Source organism: Lycorma delicatula, chromosome 8 (assembly GCF_047948215.1).
Source record: "Lycorma delicatula isolate Av1 chromosome 8, ASM4794821v1, whole genome shotgun sequence".
Lineage (NCBI taxonomy): Eukaryota > Metazoa > Arthropoda > Insecta > Hemiptera > Fulgoridae > Lycorma > Lycorma delicatula.
This window is the reverse complement of record NC_134462.1, coordinates 89,436,162-89,449,524: the sequence shown is the minus strand read 5'-3', so window position 1 is coordinate 89,449,524 and position 13,363 is coordinate 89,436,162. Positions and strand designations below refer to the sequence as shown.

General features: G+C 28.8%; 1 protein-coding gene across 1 annotated transcript in view; it reads right to left on the bottom strand.

Moving 5' to 3' along the window:
• Positions 1-1,051: 1,051 nt before the first annotated feature.
• LOC142328760 (N(G),N(G)-dimethylarginine dimethylaminohydrolase 1) overlaps positions 1,052-13,363 on the bottom strand; it is a 78,456-nt gene continuing 66,144 nt past the window's right edge. Inside the window, exon 6 of the mRNA XM_075372781.1 lies at positions 1,052-1,469. Within this exon, the coding sequence (XP_075228896.1) occupies positions 1,338-1,469 (132 nt within the window). The 3' untranslated portion in view covers positions 1,052-1,337. The remainder of the gene's footprint in view (positions 1,470-13,363) is intronic.

The following is a 13,363-nucleotide window of genomic DNA, read 5'->3' as shown; positions in this document are numbered from 1 at the left end:
TTTTAATTAATTTAAAAAGTTACATATAGATGTCATAAGTAGTTGTAATGTTAACAATAACAGTTACACAAAAAATTGTTTTCTCTTTTACTTTTATTAATTTTGATTTGTATTGTTTATGATGGTTCACAAGCCCAGATTACAGACTAAAACTAGTTTGTCCACATTCAAGCAGACAATTCCTGAGACAGTGCTACTAACTGAACCACAATATTCAAAGCACTCTGATAAAATCAGTGCTTGAATTCAATTAAAAATAATAGTAACTTTTAACTAAACTTGAACCCGAATCTCAGCATTGTAATGCTATAATAGTAGCTGATCACCGATGATGAAATTTTCATGACCGGAGTAACTGGACTTTTAAACCCTTACCACACAACTTAGTTAAAAGTTTCCTAAAACAAAGTGCCAGCTATTTTAACGTTAAAAATATTTGTTATTTCTTAATTACCAATTTTAACCTTATATTATTTTATTCTGTTATTAAAAAAATAACCTAATTAAATGAAATATTAATTTTGAATATTTTAAAAAATTGAAAAATAAAATGTCAAATCTTGGAAATAAAAATACAAAAAATATTAAATATTACTGCAGATTCTTTGATAAATTTTAAAACACAGTCTAATATACATAATCTTACATAACGATTACTACAGTAATATGTTTCTTTAACTTGATATAAAATATTATTTATCTCGCTATGAAACCTGAAATGAACAGGAAGATGTACTTCAAAAGTTCCAAGGTAGCACCAGGATAAAAAAAAAAATTAGATCTGTTACTAAAATTACTACACATGAATTGCTCGTACTAACAAAGCTGATACTTTCTGAAAACAAAAACTATCTAATTAATGGCTTCTCATTACATGAGAAAAGTGAACACATACACTTAGGCTCTGGTAAAAATATAAAAAATAAGCAATATTATTACAATTTTGGCATGGAAAGTGCATTGTTTTAGTAATTAGAATAAAAATTCATGAGAGCAAGCAATGGCCTCAAAAAAATAAAGAATCTAAACAAACTGTTTACTACTCATCACTTATTAGCAAAAACCTTTACTGGTTTAAAAAAGAAATACAATACAAAATGTTCTGCTTTTTTAATTAAAATTACATTACAAAATAATTATTTTTTTAAAAAATTTATGGATTTACTTTTTAATTCCAATAAATTTTATGCAAAGCCTTTCCTATCTAAAACGTCCATTTAATGGACTATCTCAATTCAATCTGACAACTGATGTTTTGCCATATTTAAATATAATAAAAATTTGGAAGAAAATAAGAAAATTACAATAAATTATTGAAGAATCAATTTCAGCATTTCTTACAAGCTACGTATATGACGAGCACGACGTAACAATAAACAGCATGAACTCAAACTGCTAGCACTATTACCCTTCACTAATTCTGATACCAGCAACGTATGTCGTGAAAAATCAACTTTCTCTGCAAATACCTGAAAAAAAATAATAAAAAATCAATTAAAAAGTTTAAAAAATAAAATATACCAAAAAAAAAGGAATATGATATATGTTAATGGATATAATTTAGAAGTAAAACTGAGCAATAAAGCAAAGGAAATTTTAAACAAGTAAATATCTTTATGGGGAGTGGTAGCATCTCAGCCTTTAGTTCCAGGTTTGAATCCCAGTCAGGCCATTTTTCATATGCTATAAAGATTTCATTTCCATATCCCATGCACAAGCTTCAAGCTTTGTGATGACATCAAACCCAAGAAAAAACTCTACAAACCATGCCATCGGAAACCAGAGTTTCACAACCAAAATTGATTAATAACTTCTTTTAAAAGGTAAAAGAACATTATTGAAGTTACAATATTTTTAAAAAGCTAAAAGTTCAAAAAAGGTAATGAAATTCAATAATAACAAGTGTTTTCATTAAATAAGTTCAACTGAAAAATTTAATATTGGACATAAATAATACAAAAGAATTCTACTTGTAAAAGCTCTTAATACTTAATAACAGTATAGATTAGTGTATATTTTAATACATATGGTAAATATATACATCCATATATATATATAAATCACCAAAACACAGTTAATAAGATGAAACTTACCATATTTATTTCCAATAACTGGTTTTCACAGTATCCTGTGTATTCAGTTAATGATAACTGCGTATTAATTTAAACAAGAGTTTTTATCTGTTGCAGTTTTTATAATATCTCCCTCAAACACTGTCTGATGGTTTATCAAAAAATTGAAATTTTTTTTAATTATATACTGTATATAGTATTTTTCCAATATATTTAATTTTATGTCATCTTTATTTATTTCTAAATTTGTAATAATATCAGAAATAGGTTTATTGTTTAAGTGGTCTGTCACATTAGATTTTAAACCTTATTTATTATTTTTATAATTTCTATAAAGTTCAAGAAAACTAGTTTTAAAGGATCTATTTGTGTTTCCTATTTATATAGGATGCTGGTTATCCAGCATCATAATCATTACATGGTAAGTTAAGTTTTCTGTATTATTAGTGTATAAATACATTATATATATATATTTATATAAATATATTATTTATAAATATATATATTTATATAAATATATTATTTATAAATATATTTATATTTTTTTTTCCACTCTTTTGTGTCTTATGTATTGTACGCAAGATAGTTCTTTTGTTACAGTGTTTTGATAGTAGTTGTTTATAAATATTATTAATTAAAGTAGTATCATTCCAATTTTCAACCGCTATATGTTTTATGATGTTTATTTCATTGTTTAACTTTTCTTTGTCATTACGTGTGTATTTGATTCTAATGATCATATTTGTGCAAGTGTTAATTTTATGAGACCAAGACTGATCTAATTTTTTATGAATTGTTATATTATTAGATGTAGGTTTTCTATACAGGTGATTCCAAATTGCATGGAAACCTCTCAGGAGATGATTCAATAGCCAAAAATAAGAAAACAAGTTATAAACATAGGTCAGAAAACAGTTCTTCAGCGAGTTTCAGCTCATGAAACATTTAGCTCTGCTTTCTGCTGCCTCTGTGAAATTAAACCGTACTATAATTCTTGGGGTACAAATCAAGGGGTAAATTTGGTGCTTCCTTATGGTTTTTGATCTAAAAAATTGAATAAAAGTAATTCCAGACCTCTATCTCTCTTAGACACTATCTCAAAAATGTTTTGTCAGAAAATACAATTTTTTAGGATTACAATAAAATAATTGTTAATTTGCCAATAAACAAATACAAATTTCTAATTAACTGTAGGAAATTTAATTCTAATAAAATTGATATAAAAATTTTAATTTATTTAGAAACAAAACATGCAAACTGGATCGAAATGTGATAAGATTTTAAATAGAACAATTTACAAATAAATGCTAAAAATTATAAAAATAAATTTAATAAACATCCTAAAAAATATTAAATTTTTTTAGTTTTTCATAGGATGGCAGTAACAGCTAATCAACTATTAAGTTTAGTTTTTAGCATTTGAATATTCACTTGAGCAGTGTGTGTGCTGTTACTGTTCAGTCAGACATTCAAATGGCTAATACTACATTTTTGTTTTCATTTGGAAAGTTGATGAACATGTTAATTTATGGTAAAATAAATAAAAGTGGATTGCTGCTGTGCATGAATACCAGGAAAATTATCCAGACTGAAGAGTATCAGATAGTAAAACATTAGGGGCTTTGAACAGTAGAGGTCAAGAAACAAGTATGCTTAAACCACAATTCGATGGTGGTCAAGGTTTGTGAGAAATGCCAGCACTGAAGAAGTAATATTGAATGTGTTACAATTATCTACCACCTCAAGCACCAGAAGGTTAACACATCGCTTTCACGTTTTGCAATCAAGTGCAAGGCAAATGTTACAGGAGCAATAAATACACTCATTCCATACAACACGTGTACAAGAAAAAATTTGTTAATGATTAATTAGGAAACATGAAGATCATCCTGATTTTCTAAGTAATATTCTATTTACTGATGAATCCCGTTTTACATGAAATGGCATTGTAAATTATCAAAACTCACACTTGGGTGGAAAAAAATCCCCATTAGACTGCTACAAGTCACTTCCAACACACTTTTTTGTTTAATTATCTCCTTGATGATAATCTCATAGGCCTTTTTTTTTTACTGCTAGGGCTCAGTGGAGAGCAGTAATTGCATTTTTTGCAAAATAAATCTGATGGAACTCTTGAAAGATATTCCTCCTAGATTGCAGATGTGGTTTTTCAATGATTGGATTGGTCAAAACAGACCAGTAAAGTGGCCACCTTGATCTAATGCCAGTAGACTGTTACTGCCTGCTACCGGTTTTCACTGATTTTATATTTTATTGATATACTGAAAGAAGTAGAAGCCTCTGATGATTTCCTTGTAACTTTATTATAACTCCTTTTTATGTATCCTTACTCTTTGATCTTACGATTATATTTTACACTTTCTTCACATTTTTGAATTTAATATACTTGTCTATTCCCAACTTTCTAAATTTACTTTCTCTTTCTTTCATGAATTAATACACGTTATTGATTAACTCCTGAGCTTGCCAACTTAATTTTTTACAAGTCACAGTGGATTGAAGTTCATGCATCCTGCTTACAACTACAGATTAAATAAAAATTTATACTAAATAAATACAAATATAAATCAAGAAAAACAAAACACGACACTGGCAAAACGCATTCAACAAATTAGCAAAAATGACTGAACATTATTATTACACAAAGCTTTCAACTTTAATGCATTATCTAAACAGAATAAATATAATACTTGTTTTTATTTTGTATAATATTGTATATGATGCTTGCTATTGATGCATGTCATTACTGTTAATCAGCTAATTAGAATGGTTTGTTTTTTACAATAACTCATACTTAGAAAATTATTTATTTAAAAGGACATGTTGACTTTGCGTTTATCAATTTTGTCAATATATGCATCATTTGTAATTTTTAACCACAGGACCAGAAATTACCATAATTTAGATTTAGAAATATCTATAACATTTTCAAACAATAATTACAAGTAAGATAATTCAGGATAATTTTATTTTAATTGTAATTAATATTATAAAATAAATTATTAGATTATTCTTAACATTGATTTGGGATAACAATTTCTTTGTTAAATAAGATTACTTTTAAAGTAAATAGCAAAATTACTGAGACTGAATCATTAACAGATTTAGTTTTCAATTTTGAAAACACTGATATGAGAAATGTTCATAGAATTGTTGATATACATCATATTAGCTGCTAGATTACAAGCTTCAGATTTCATGCCCCCTACTACAACTAACATTATACCATGTGCATTGTTGTTTATTTTATTATCTTTAATTTTTAACAATTTTAATATCTTTATTTAATATGCATTTAATTAAATGAATACAATCATGACGGATTGTATTATACAATCAGTCCTTTTGCGGGACCAGCAAAAGGACTATCATGATAAAATTAAGGTATGTCTTAAACCACCTAGTATATTCTATACTAGGTGGTTTATGTCAATAAAATTAAAAAAAATATATATGTTAGTTTAAGTATTATATATAAATATGAAGTTAACATAAAATGAATGTTTAAGGCCATACAGCACTAAGGCACAGTAAAATGACATTATTACAGACTGTCCTGTTTGGTGATAAAAGAAATAATCCTAAAAACAGTCACGTTTTCCAGTTCAACAACGTTTTGAGGCTACAACTCCATAATATGCTAGGAATATTTTCTATCAAATACTGACTAACAATGAGTAACTCTGGCTTCCTGACGATTACAGATGACTTCAAAATTAAGGCTAATAATAATAAAAATCATTTTATAAAAGAATATTTAGAAATGCTGTTATTATTTACTGAGAATATTTCAAATCTTTTTTTCTATTATAACAGGCTATTAAAAAAATAATTTACATTTATTTATACCAAAAGATGTTAAATAATCATGAGTGAGAGTATTTTAAAAAACATAACTGTTCAGTATTTTAATACCCTGGTCAGTAAAAAACATTAAATGCTCAGTATTTTATTTGTAAGTTGTACAGTATTTTTTTAAAAATTTTCACAAAAATATTCAAATTGTTAAATAAACAGTGCATACTATTAAACTGAATGGGCCAAGTAAAAAATTTCATTCTTTTAGTAAGTAAAAAAGAAAAATATTTTTAAATAAGATGTTATTTGTAAAAAAGCAATTTTTGTTCCAAATGGTTGGCAACTCTGGTCACAAAACTGTATGCATCTACAGCTGTTTCCTCTCGCAAACCTCAGCATCAAAAATATTTTTTATATACTAACAATGATTACTTAAAACCATACTGAATGAAATATCTGATGGAAGGAAAAGTGACTATGAAGAAATTACTAGATATAAAAGGCGGGAGACAAATTATGGAAAAATGTAAATAATTACCTGGCCAAGGCTTCAGCGCTAAAAGTTTTAAAAATAGAGGTAATGGAATCCAGCAGCCAATTTTTAAAAAAAATTTCAACTTAATTCTTGTAAAATAGCTTGTTTTTGAATGCTTAATTACAGGTAAAATGATAAATTCACAGAAAATAAATTATAAATATAATCTAACTTAACCTACTTGCTTTGTTCACTAACCTTGACTAGCGAGTGATGGTTAGCAAGTGTAGGTTAAGTTTGATTAGATTATATTTATAACTTTAAAAAAATTTAAAGTACCTTAAAGAAATTGAAAAAAGTGGCTGTCAGATCCCAAAAAAGAACCTAAAAAGATTATACAGAGCTTTAAAAAGTATACAGATACTGAAGGGAATTTAAGTGAAATATATAGATGCAGTCGGGTAAAGTATTGAGGATAACTGCGATGCAACCTAAACCTAACCCCTGTCCTAAGATGAACTAAGCTGAGTATTAAATATTCATATTTTTTTGCTAAAAAATTTTTTAATTAAATGTAGCAAAATGACCAAACATTTAGCATTTATTGAGCATTTTTCGAGTTTACTGAGCATTTAGTTTTTTAAACTAAATGCAACTAGTTTTTTAACTGGGCAACCAGTATTTTACTGAGCAATTAAATAAAATAATGTGAATTTGTAGTTTGTGTTAAGTTAAAATACTGGGAATTTAATTTATAGGTTTTAATATTGTTAACCTTTTAAAATTACAACTACATAAAGACAATTGTTAAAATAGCTTTGGAGTTATTTTGAACCTTTCAAATAATTTTAGTTTTTGATGAAGTAACTAGAAATAATTGTTTATCTTAATAATCTTTATATAGAATATTTTAAAACAGCTACCAAATTAATTTTTAAACATATGAAATTATACATATACTTGCATTATAATTTACAAGAAAATTATCAATCAAAATATTAAACCATTATTACGAATTTTACTAGTTGCTTAACAGCAACTAGTAAAATTTACTACACAGTCAAAAAGAGAATAAACACTCGTTTTAGCCAGTGTAGAACTGTACAGGTAAAATAAAATTTTTATAAGCCTGATTGATTTAAACCATGACCTTATAGATCATTCGTTCTCAAAGTGGGCGATAATGCCCCCTTGTGAGTGCTGGTGGTCTTCAAGGGAGCGATAGAAGAAAATTAGGGGCGTCTAGGAAGGTGATGGCGAATTAAAAAAAAAGCATAAACTATGTTTTCCTGATATTTCAAACTAAAACCTAACTCCTACATTAGGACAAAAATTAAAGGGACACCTATATTTTATGATAATAAATGATTGTATTTAAACTACTTTAACTAAAACATGCATCACACACTCTCAGCTTAACCCAAGATCATGTTACAGTCTCAATCCAAGATTTCAATATCTCGACACAAAATCCTAAAAACAACAATAGCAATTATTATTTTTAATAAATGGTAAGTTTAGCTAGAAAAGTTTGAGAATCAATGTTATAGATGAATGACAGAAGTGGGCTACCATTCCACCACAGATCAGAATTTATACACAGCAATTGTGCTGATTAAAAAACTTATTTTACTTTATCCTTTTCCTAGATCTCTAGTCTTATAATTGTTTTCGTGTTGACCATGTGCAAGTCCACGTCCTATGTCAGTATGCACAATGTTTAGGTATATGCCAAATGTTGTCTTTGTTCTATTGTAATTAGTAGGGGTCAGCACAATTCTGCTAATAGTGATAATGAAATATTAATAGCAATATTCTGCTAATATTCCATGTTGAGCCGGTTGGTGCTGCACTCTATCATCTACTAGTACTGGCCGGCGAGTTAAACTAATATGAACATTCTATGTTAGAATCCCGCCCAGTGCGGTCGCATTTGTCATTTCGTCTGGATGGACAATTAGTGTTAGTTATATTCTACGTAAGAATCCCACACAATGCGGTCGTGTTTTCATTTCAGTCCAAGAGGACTCATAGTTTCTCGATAAAGTTCAAGTTCAATTATGACTAAGGTGTATGCATTCTTAAGTTTAATGTAACTATTGTAATTCAATCTAAATGTTAACGGCGACAAGAAATTAAATATAACAATTCAAGAACATAGCATTGCTTCATTTCATCATCTACCACCTCAACAAAAATACAGTCCACACTAGCTCTAAATTCTACCAGCCTTCTTTGACTTCAGTTTTTATTCGTATGTTTAACTTTTGTAAATAATAATTATGTATATAACATAAAAGCAGTGTTAAATATAATTATTTCATGTTTCAGAAAAACTGTGTGAACACTCATCTCATAAAACAGTGTATTTAAAATATAGCTAAAATATTAAAATAATATATTTGAAATATATTCGAATGGGTTGTAACATGCAGTTATGTGCAAGACCATTACGATTGCAGGTAAATGTTGTAGACTTCAATACCGGTTTTAGTAAGCTTTGTTAGAACTGTATGGCATACGCATGCTCACACTCGCACTTCAAGTTTCGTATTGTTCGTCAACCTGAAGATAGGCCGATGCCAGCTGACAAAATCATATCGAATGTACATTCAAGCTATCTTGTTCATTCAACTTTAGTCATAGACAATAATCTAATAATATTACTTTGTATTTAACCTTATCTACTTTAACTAGTATTGTTTTATAATAATTTAATTTCTTATAAATTTAATATTATCTCTGTTAATACTGTAATTCCAGTAAAAATGGAATTTAATGATTTAATTAAGAAACAAGGTATTATGAAAAAATGCAAAGCAAAATTAAAAATATTCATTAATAATTTAATTCCAAATCAGATGATTATGACTCTTTCACTATAAAATTCAATCAACTATTAAAATTCGAAAACCTTTTTTTGAAGTTCAATCTGAAATAGAATTGCATAAAGATGCAACAGATACAGATTTAGAGGATAGGTATATATATATATATATATATGATAATATTTTTGATAAATTTAAATTAAAACATAAAAAACTAGAAAATCTTTTTAAAATTTCAGACACAATTGAGTCAAATAAAATAATTGACAAACCCAATCAAATTACATTAAAACCTATACAAATTGGGCTCTTTCACAGTGATAGCATGGCATAAATTTTTTGATCTTTTTAATAGTTTAGTCCATAACCTCAAAGAATTTTCCGATGTTGAAAGATTTCACTACCTTACAAATTTCTTAAGAGGTAATGCTTTAGATGTAATAAAAAATTTATCAGTAACATCTGAAAATTATGAAACTGCTATAAACTGACTTAAGTCTCGTTATAACAAACGACTAATAGCAGCTAAACATGCTATGGAAATTATTACTCTAAAACCATTAAAAAAGGAAAATTTAACTAATTTCATTGATCAAATTAATTCAAATATTAATGCATTGAAGAATCTAAATATTGATTATTTAGAATTTATTATAATACAATTAATTACTCAAAATTTAAATTTAAATACTTTAAGAGACAGGAAAAACATTGGAAAATAATGAATTTCCAAGGTTAGAACAACTCATTTCTTTCTTGTAGGCGTAAACTACTTGAATCCACTGACACGATTCAATTAATGATAAGGTACAGCCTCCTAATGTAGGTTTTAGTGGCAAAAAATATGATTATTCATAACCTAATTCCAGTAAAAATGTATTTTATGTAAATAATTCTATGTGTGCATTATGTAAAACTAGCAACCATCCATTGTATCGATGTGATAAATTTTTAAGTTTGTTAATGAAAGGAAAAACTTTGTATTTCAAAAAAATTATGTCTTAATTGTTTAAGTAAACATAAACAGCATATTGTAAAAAGATGTCAAAGCAATCGTAAATGTAAAAAATCCTCACGAAACCATCATAGGCTAATTCATTTAGATAAACGCTGCAAGAGTCAGCAATTATCTAAGCTAAACCAAGCTCCTTCGGCTAATAGTTCATATTGTACAATAGTACATATTGTAAAATCAGAACCTAACAAGTCTGTTCTATTTGCAACAGCAATAGTTAACGTTAAAGACAAAAAGGGTAATTTCATCCAAGCCAGGGTCTTGCTTGATTCCGCTTCGATGATTTCATTTTGTACTGAAAGGTTTGCTGCTAAACTTGGACCTCAAACCAAACTTGTTTTAATGCCAATCACAGGTATTAGGTAATATTGTTATCAAATCTAAGCTAAGTGTTGATTTAAATATCAATTCTAGGTATGAAAACTTTAATTTTAATTTGAAATGTCACATACTGCAATCCATTACAGGTTTGTTACCCAATCATTTTGTAAACATAGCTGACTAGGAAATTCCTTCTCACCTTTTTCTAGCCAATCCTCATTTTAATATGACTGGGGAAATTGACATTCTCCTAGAAGCTCAATATTATCTTTCTCTACTTAAGCCTGTTCAATTAACTCATAATTCTAATCATACCACACTTCAAGAAACTCATCTTGGTTTCATAGTCTCTGGTGAAATCCCTACTAAATCTAATAAAATGAAAAATAATTCAGATTCAGCATCACTTTTTATCAGCAATGAACAACTTTCCTCAGAGTCCTTTTGGAGATCTGAAGAGATAGAAAATCGTTTACAGACTAAGAAGGAATCTTTCTGCGATAAACATTTTGTTGAAAATACCTTTCGTGATGACAAAGGCAGATTTGCTGTATCTCTTCCTCGTAAGGAAGAGATACAGCAAAACTTTTGCTACATAAATGCCATTCCAACGTTATAGATATGTTCAACAATTCTGATTCTTTCATCAAATTACGTGGATTTTGTGATGCAAGTAGTAGCGCATATGGTACTCTCTTTTCATCAGATCTGTTGACAGTAATGAACACGTTGAAATCCACTTGCTGTGTTCAAAATCTAGAGTTGTTCCTGTCAAGCAAATCTCTATTCCAAGGCTTGAGTTGAACGCCGCTCTTCCTTTGTCTCGTTTTGTTTAATAAGGTTAAGTGTATTTTAGGTGTAAGGTTTCATTCATTCCACTTTTGCTCGGATTCTCAAGTGGTACTTTACTGGTTGTCATCGCTTCCTAATCGATGGGGGTATTCATTGCAAATAGAGTTTGCAAAATTCAAGAGCTAACTAAGGAATGCTTATGGAAACCCGTTCCTTCATGGGATAACGATAACCCCGCTGACATCCTGTCACGTGGTTGCATGCCGGATGCATCAACCACGTCACATTCTCAAGCATTAATGTAAATAAGCTTACTAGGTGGCAGTTTATACAAAGAATATTGAAAGACTTTTGGAAAGCATGGTCTATCTATTATTTGCATTCCTTGCGGCAGAGGAACAAGTATAAAATTTCAAATAATAACATTTGTGTTGGTAATGTAGTTATAATAAAGGAAATTAATCTCCCTCCACTGATATGGAAATTGGGAATAGTTGTGAAAGTATATCCAGGTAATAATGGATTAATTAGATTAGTTGATGTAAAAACTAACAACAATAGAATAGTAAAAAGAACTATTAATAAATTAATTCTTCTTCCAAATTCAGACTTTTGTGAAAATCTTAGTCATGCCGAATGTAATTAATGAAATTTCTTTAACATCATTTTCATATATTTGTTTAATTTTAAGTTATTTTCTTTGTAGTCCTTTTTTCGGCCTTTGGTAACATTGTATAAAGGTAACTTAATTGTTCGTTCTTTTAAGGTTTATGTAACTATTTTTGTATGTATTACTTTTATTTTTTTTTTTATATTAAGTTTCATCTCATGATAATGTGTCTTAAAATTATAATTTAATGAAATTATAATTGGTGAGCTCTGTGTTCCATTCCATGTTGAGTTAATCTAATATGAACATTCTACGTTAGAATCCCGCCCAATGCGGTCACATTTTTCATTTCGTCCGTATGGACAATTAGTGTTAGTTATATTCTACATAAGAATCCCGCACAGTGCGGTCATGTTTTCATTTCAGTCCAAGAGGACTCATAGTTTCTTGATAATGTTTAAGTTCAATTATGACTAAGGTGTCATACATTCTTAAGTTTAATGTAACTATTGTAATTTAATCAAAATGTCAAGGATAACAAGAAATAAAATATAACGATTCAAGAACATAGCATTGCTTCATTTCATCATCTACCACCTCAACAAAAATACAGTCCACACTAGCTCTAAATTCTACCAGCCTTCTTTGACTTCAGTTTTTATTCGTATGTTTAAATTTTGTAAATAATAATTATGTATATAACATGTGGCAACATTTTCTTTTTTAATTTTACTGTACCATATTAACAAATTTGTTTGTTCTGACTACTGCTCATTACAATACTGCATGTTTACATTGAATTAGACATTAATGAAGTCATTTATTTATACGAGGGTTATTTTTTTCAAGGTCCGATCGGTCATGAGATAAAAACCCGTGTAAAAATTGGATGAACCTTTGTGCATGTGTTGAACAGCATCTCTAGTATGGCCTTCAATCACGCTGCGTCACTTCGTTTAGTTCTGAACACGTAAACATGTCTACAACAATAGCATCTCCTGCCAAGAGTGAAGTGCATGCAGAAATTCGATTTCTTCAGGCTGAAGGGTGTAATGCAGCTGAAATTCATAGACGAATAAGTAATGTGTATGATGAAACTTCAATGAGTGACAGCAAAGTGCGACAATGGTGCAGGAACTTTAAAGCAGGATGTACAGATGTTTATGATGCAGGCGGTCAGGGAAGGAAGTGAGTGTCAACCGATGAGATGATCTTGTTGAGCGAGTGGATGAAGCAATTCGAGAAAATCGTCGGTTCACAATTTCTGTATTGAGTGATTCGTTTCCGAAAATTTCAAGATCAGCTCTCTACACCAATGTGAGTGAGAGACTTCAGTACCACAAACTGTGTGAGGAATGGGTTCCCAAGATGCTGTCCGACCATCACAACAATGAGAATGGACGTCTCCCTAATGTTTCTCCAGCGCTATCA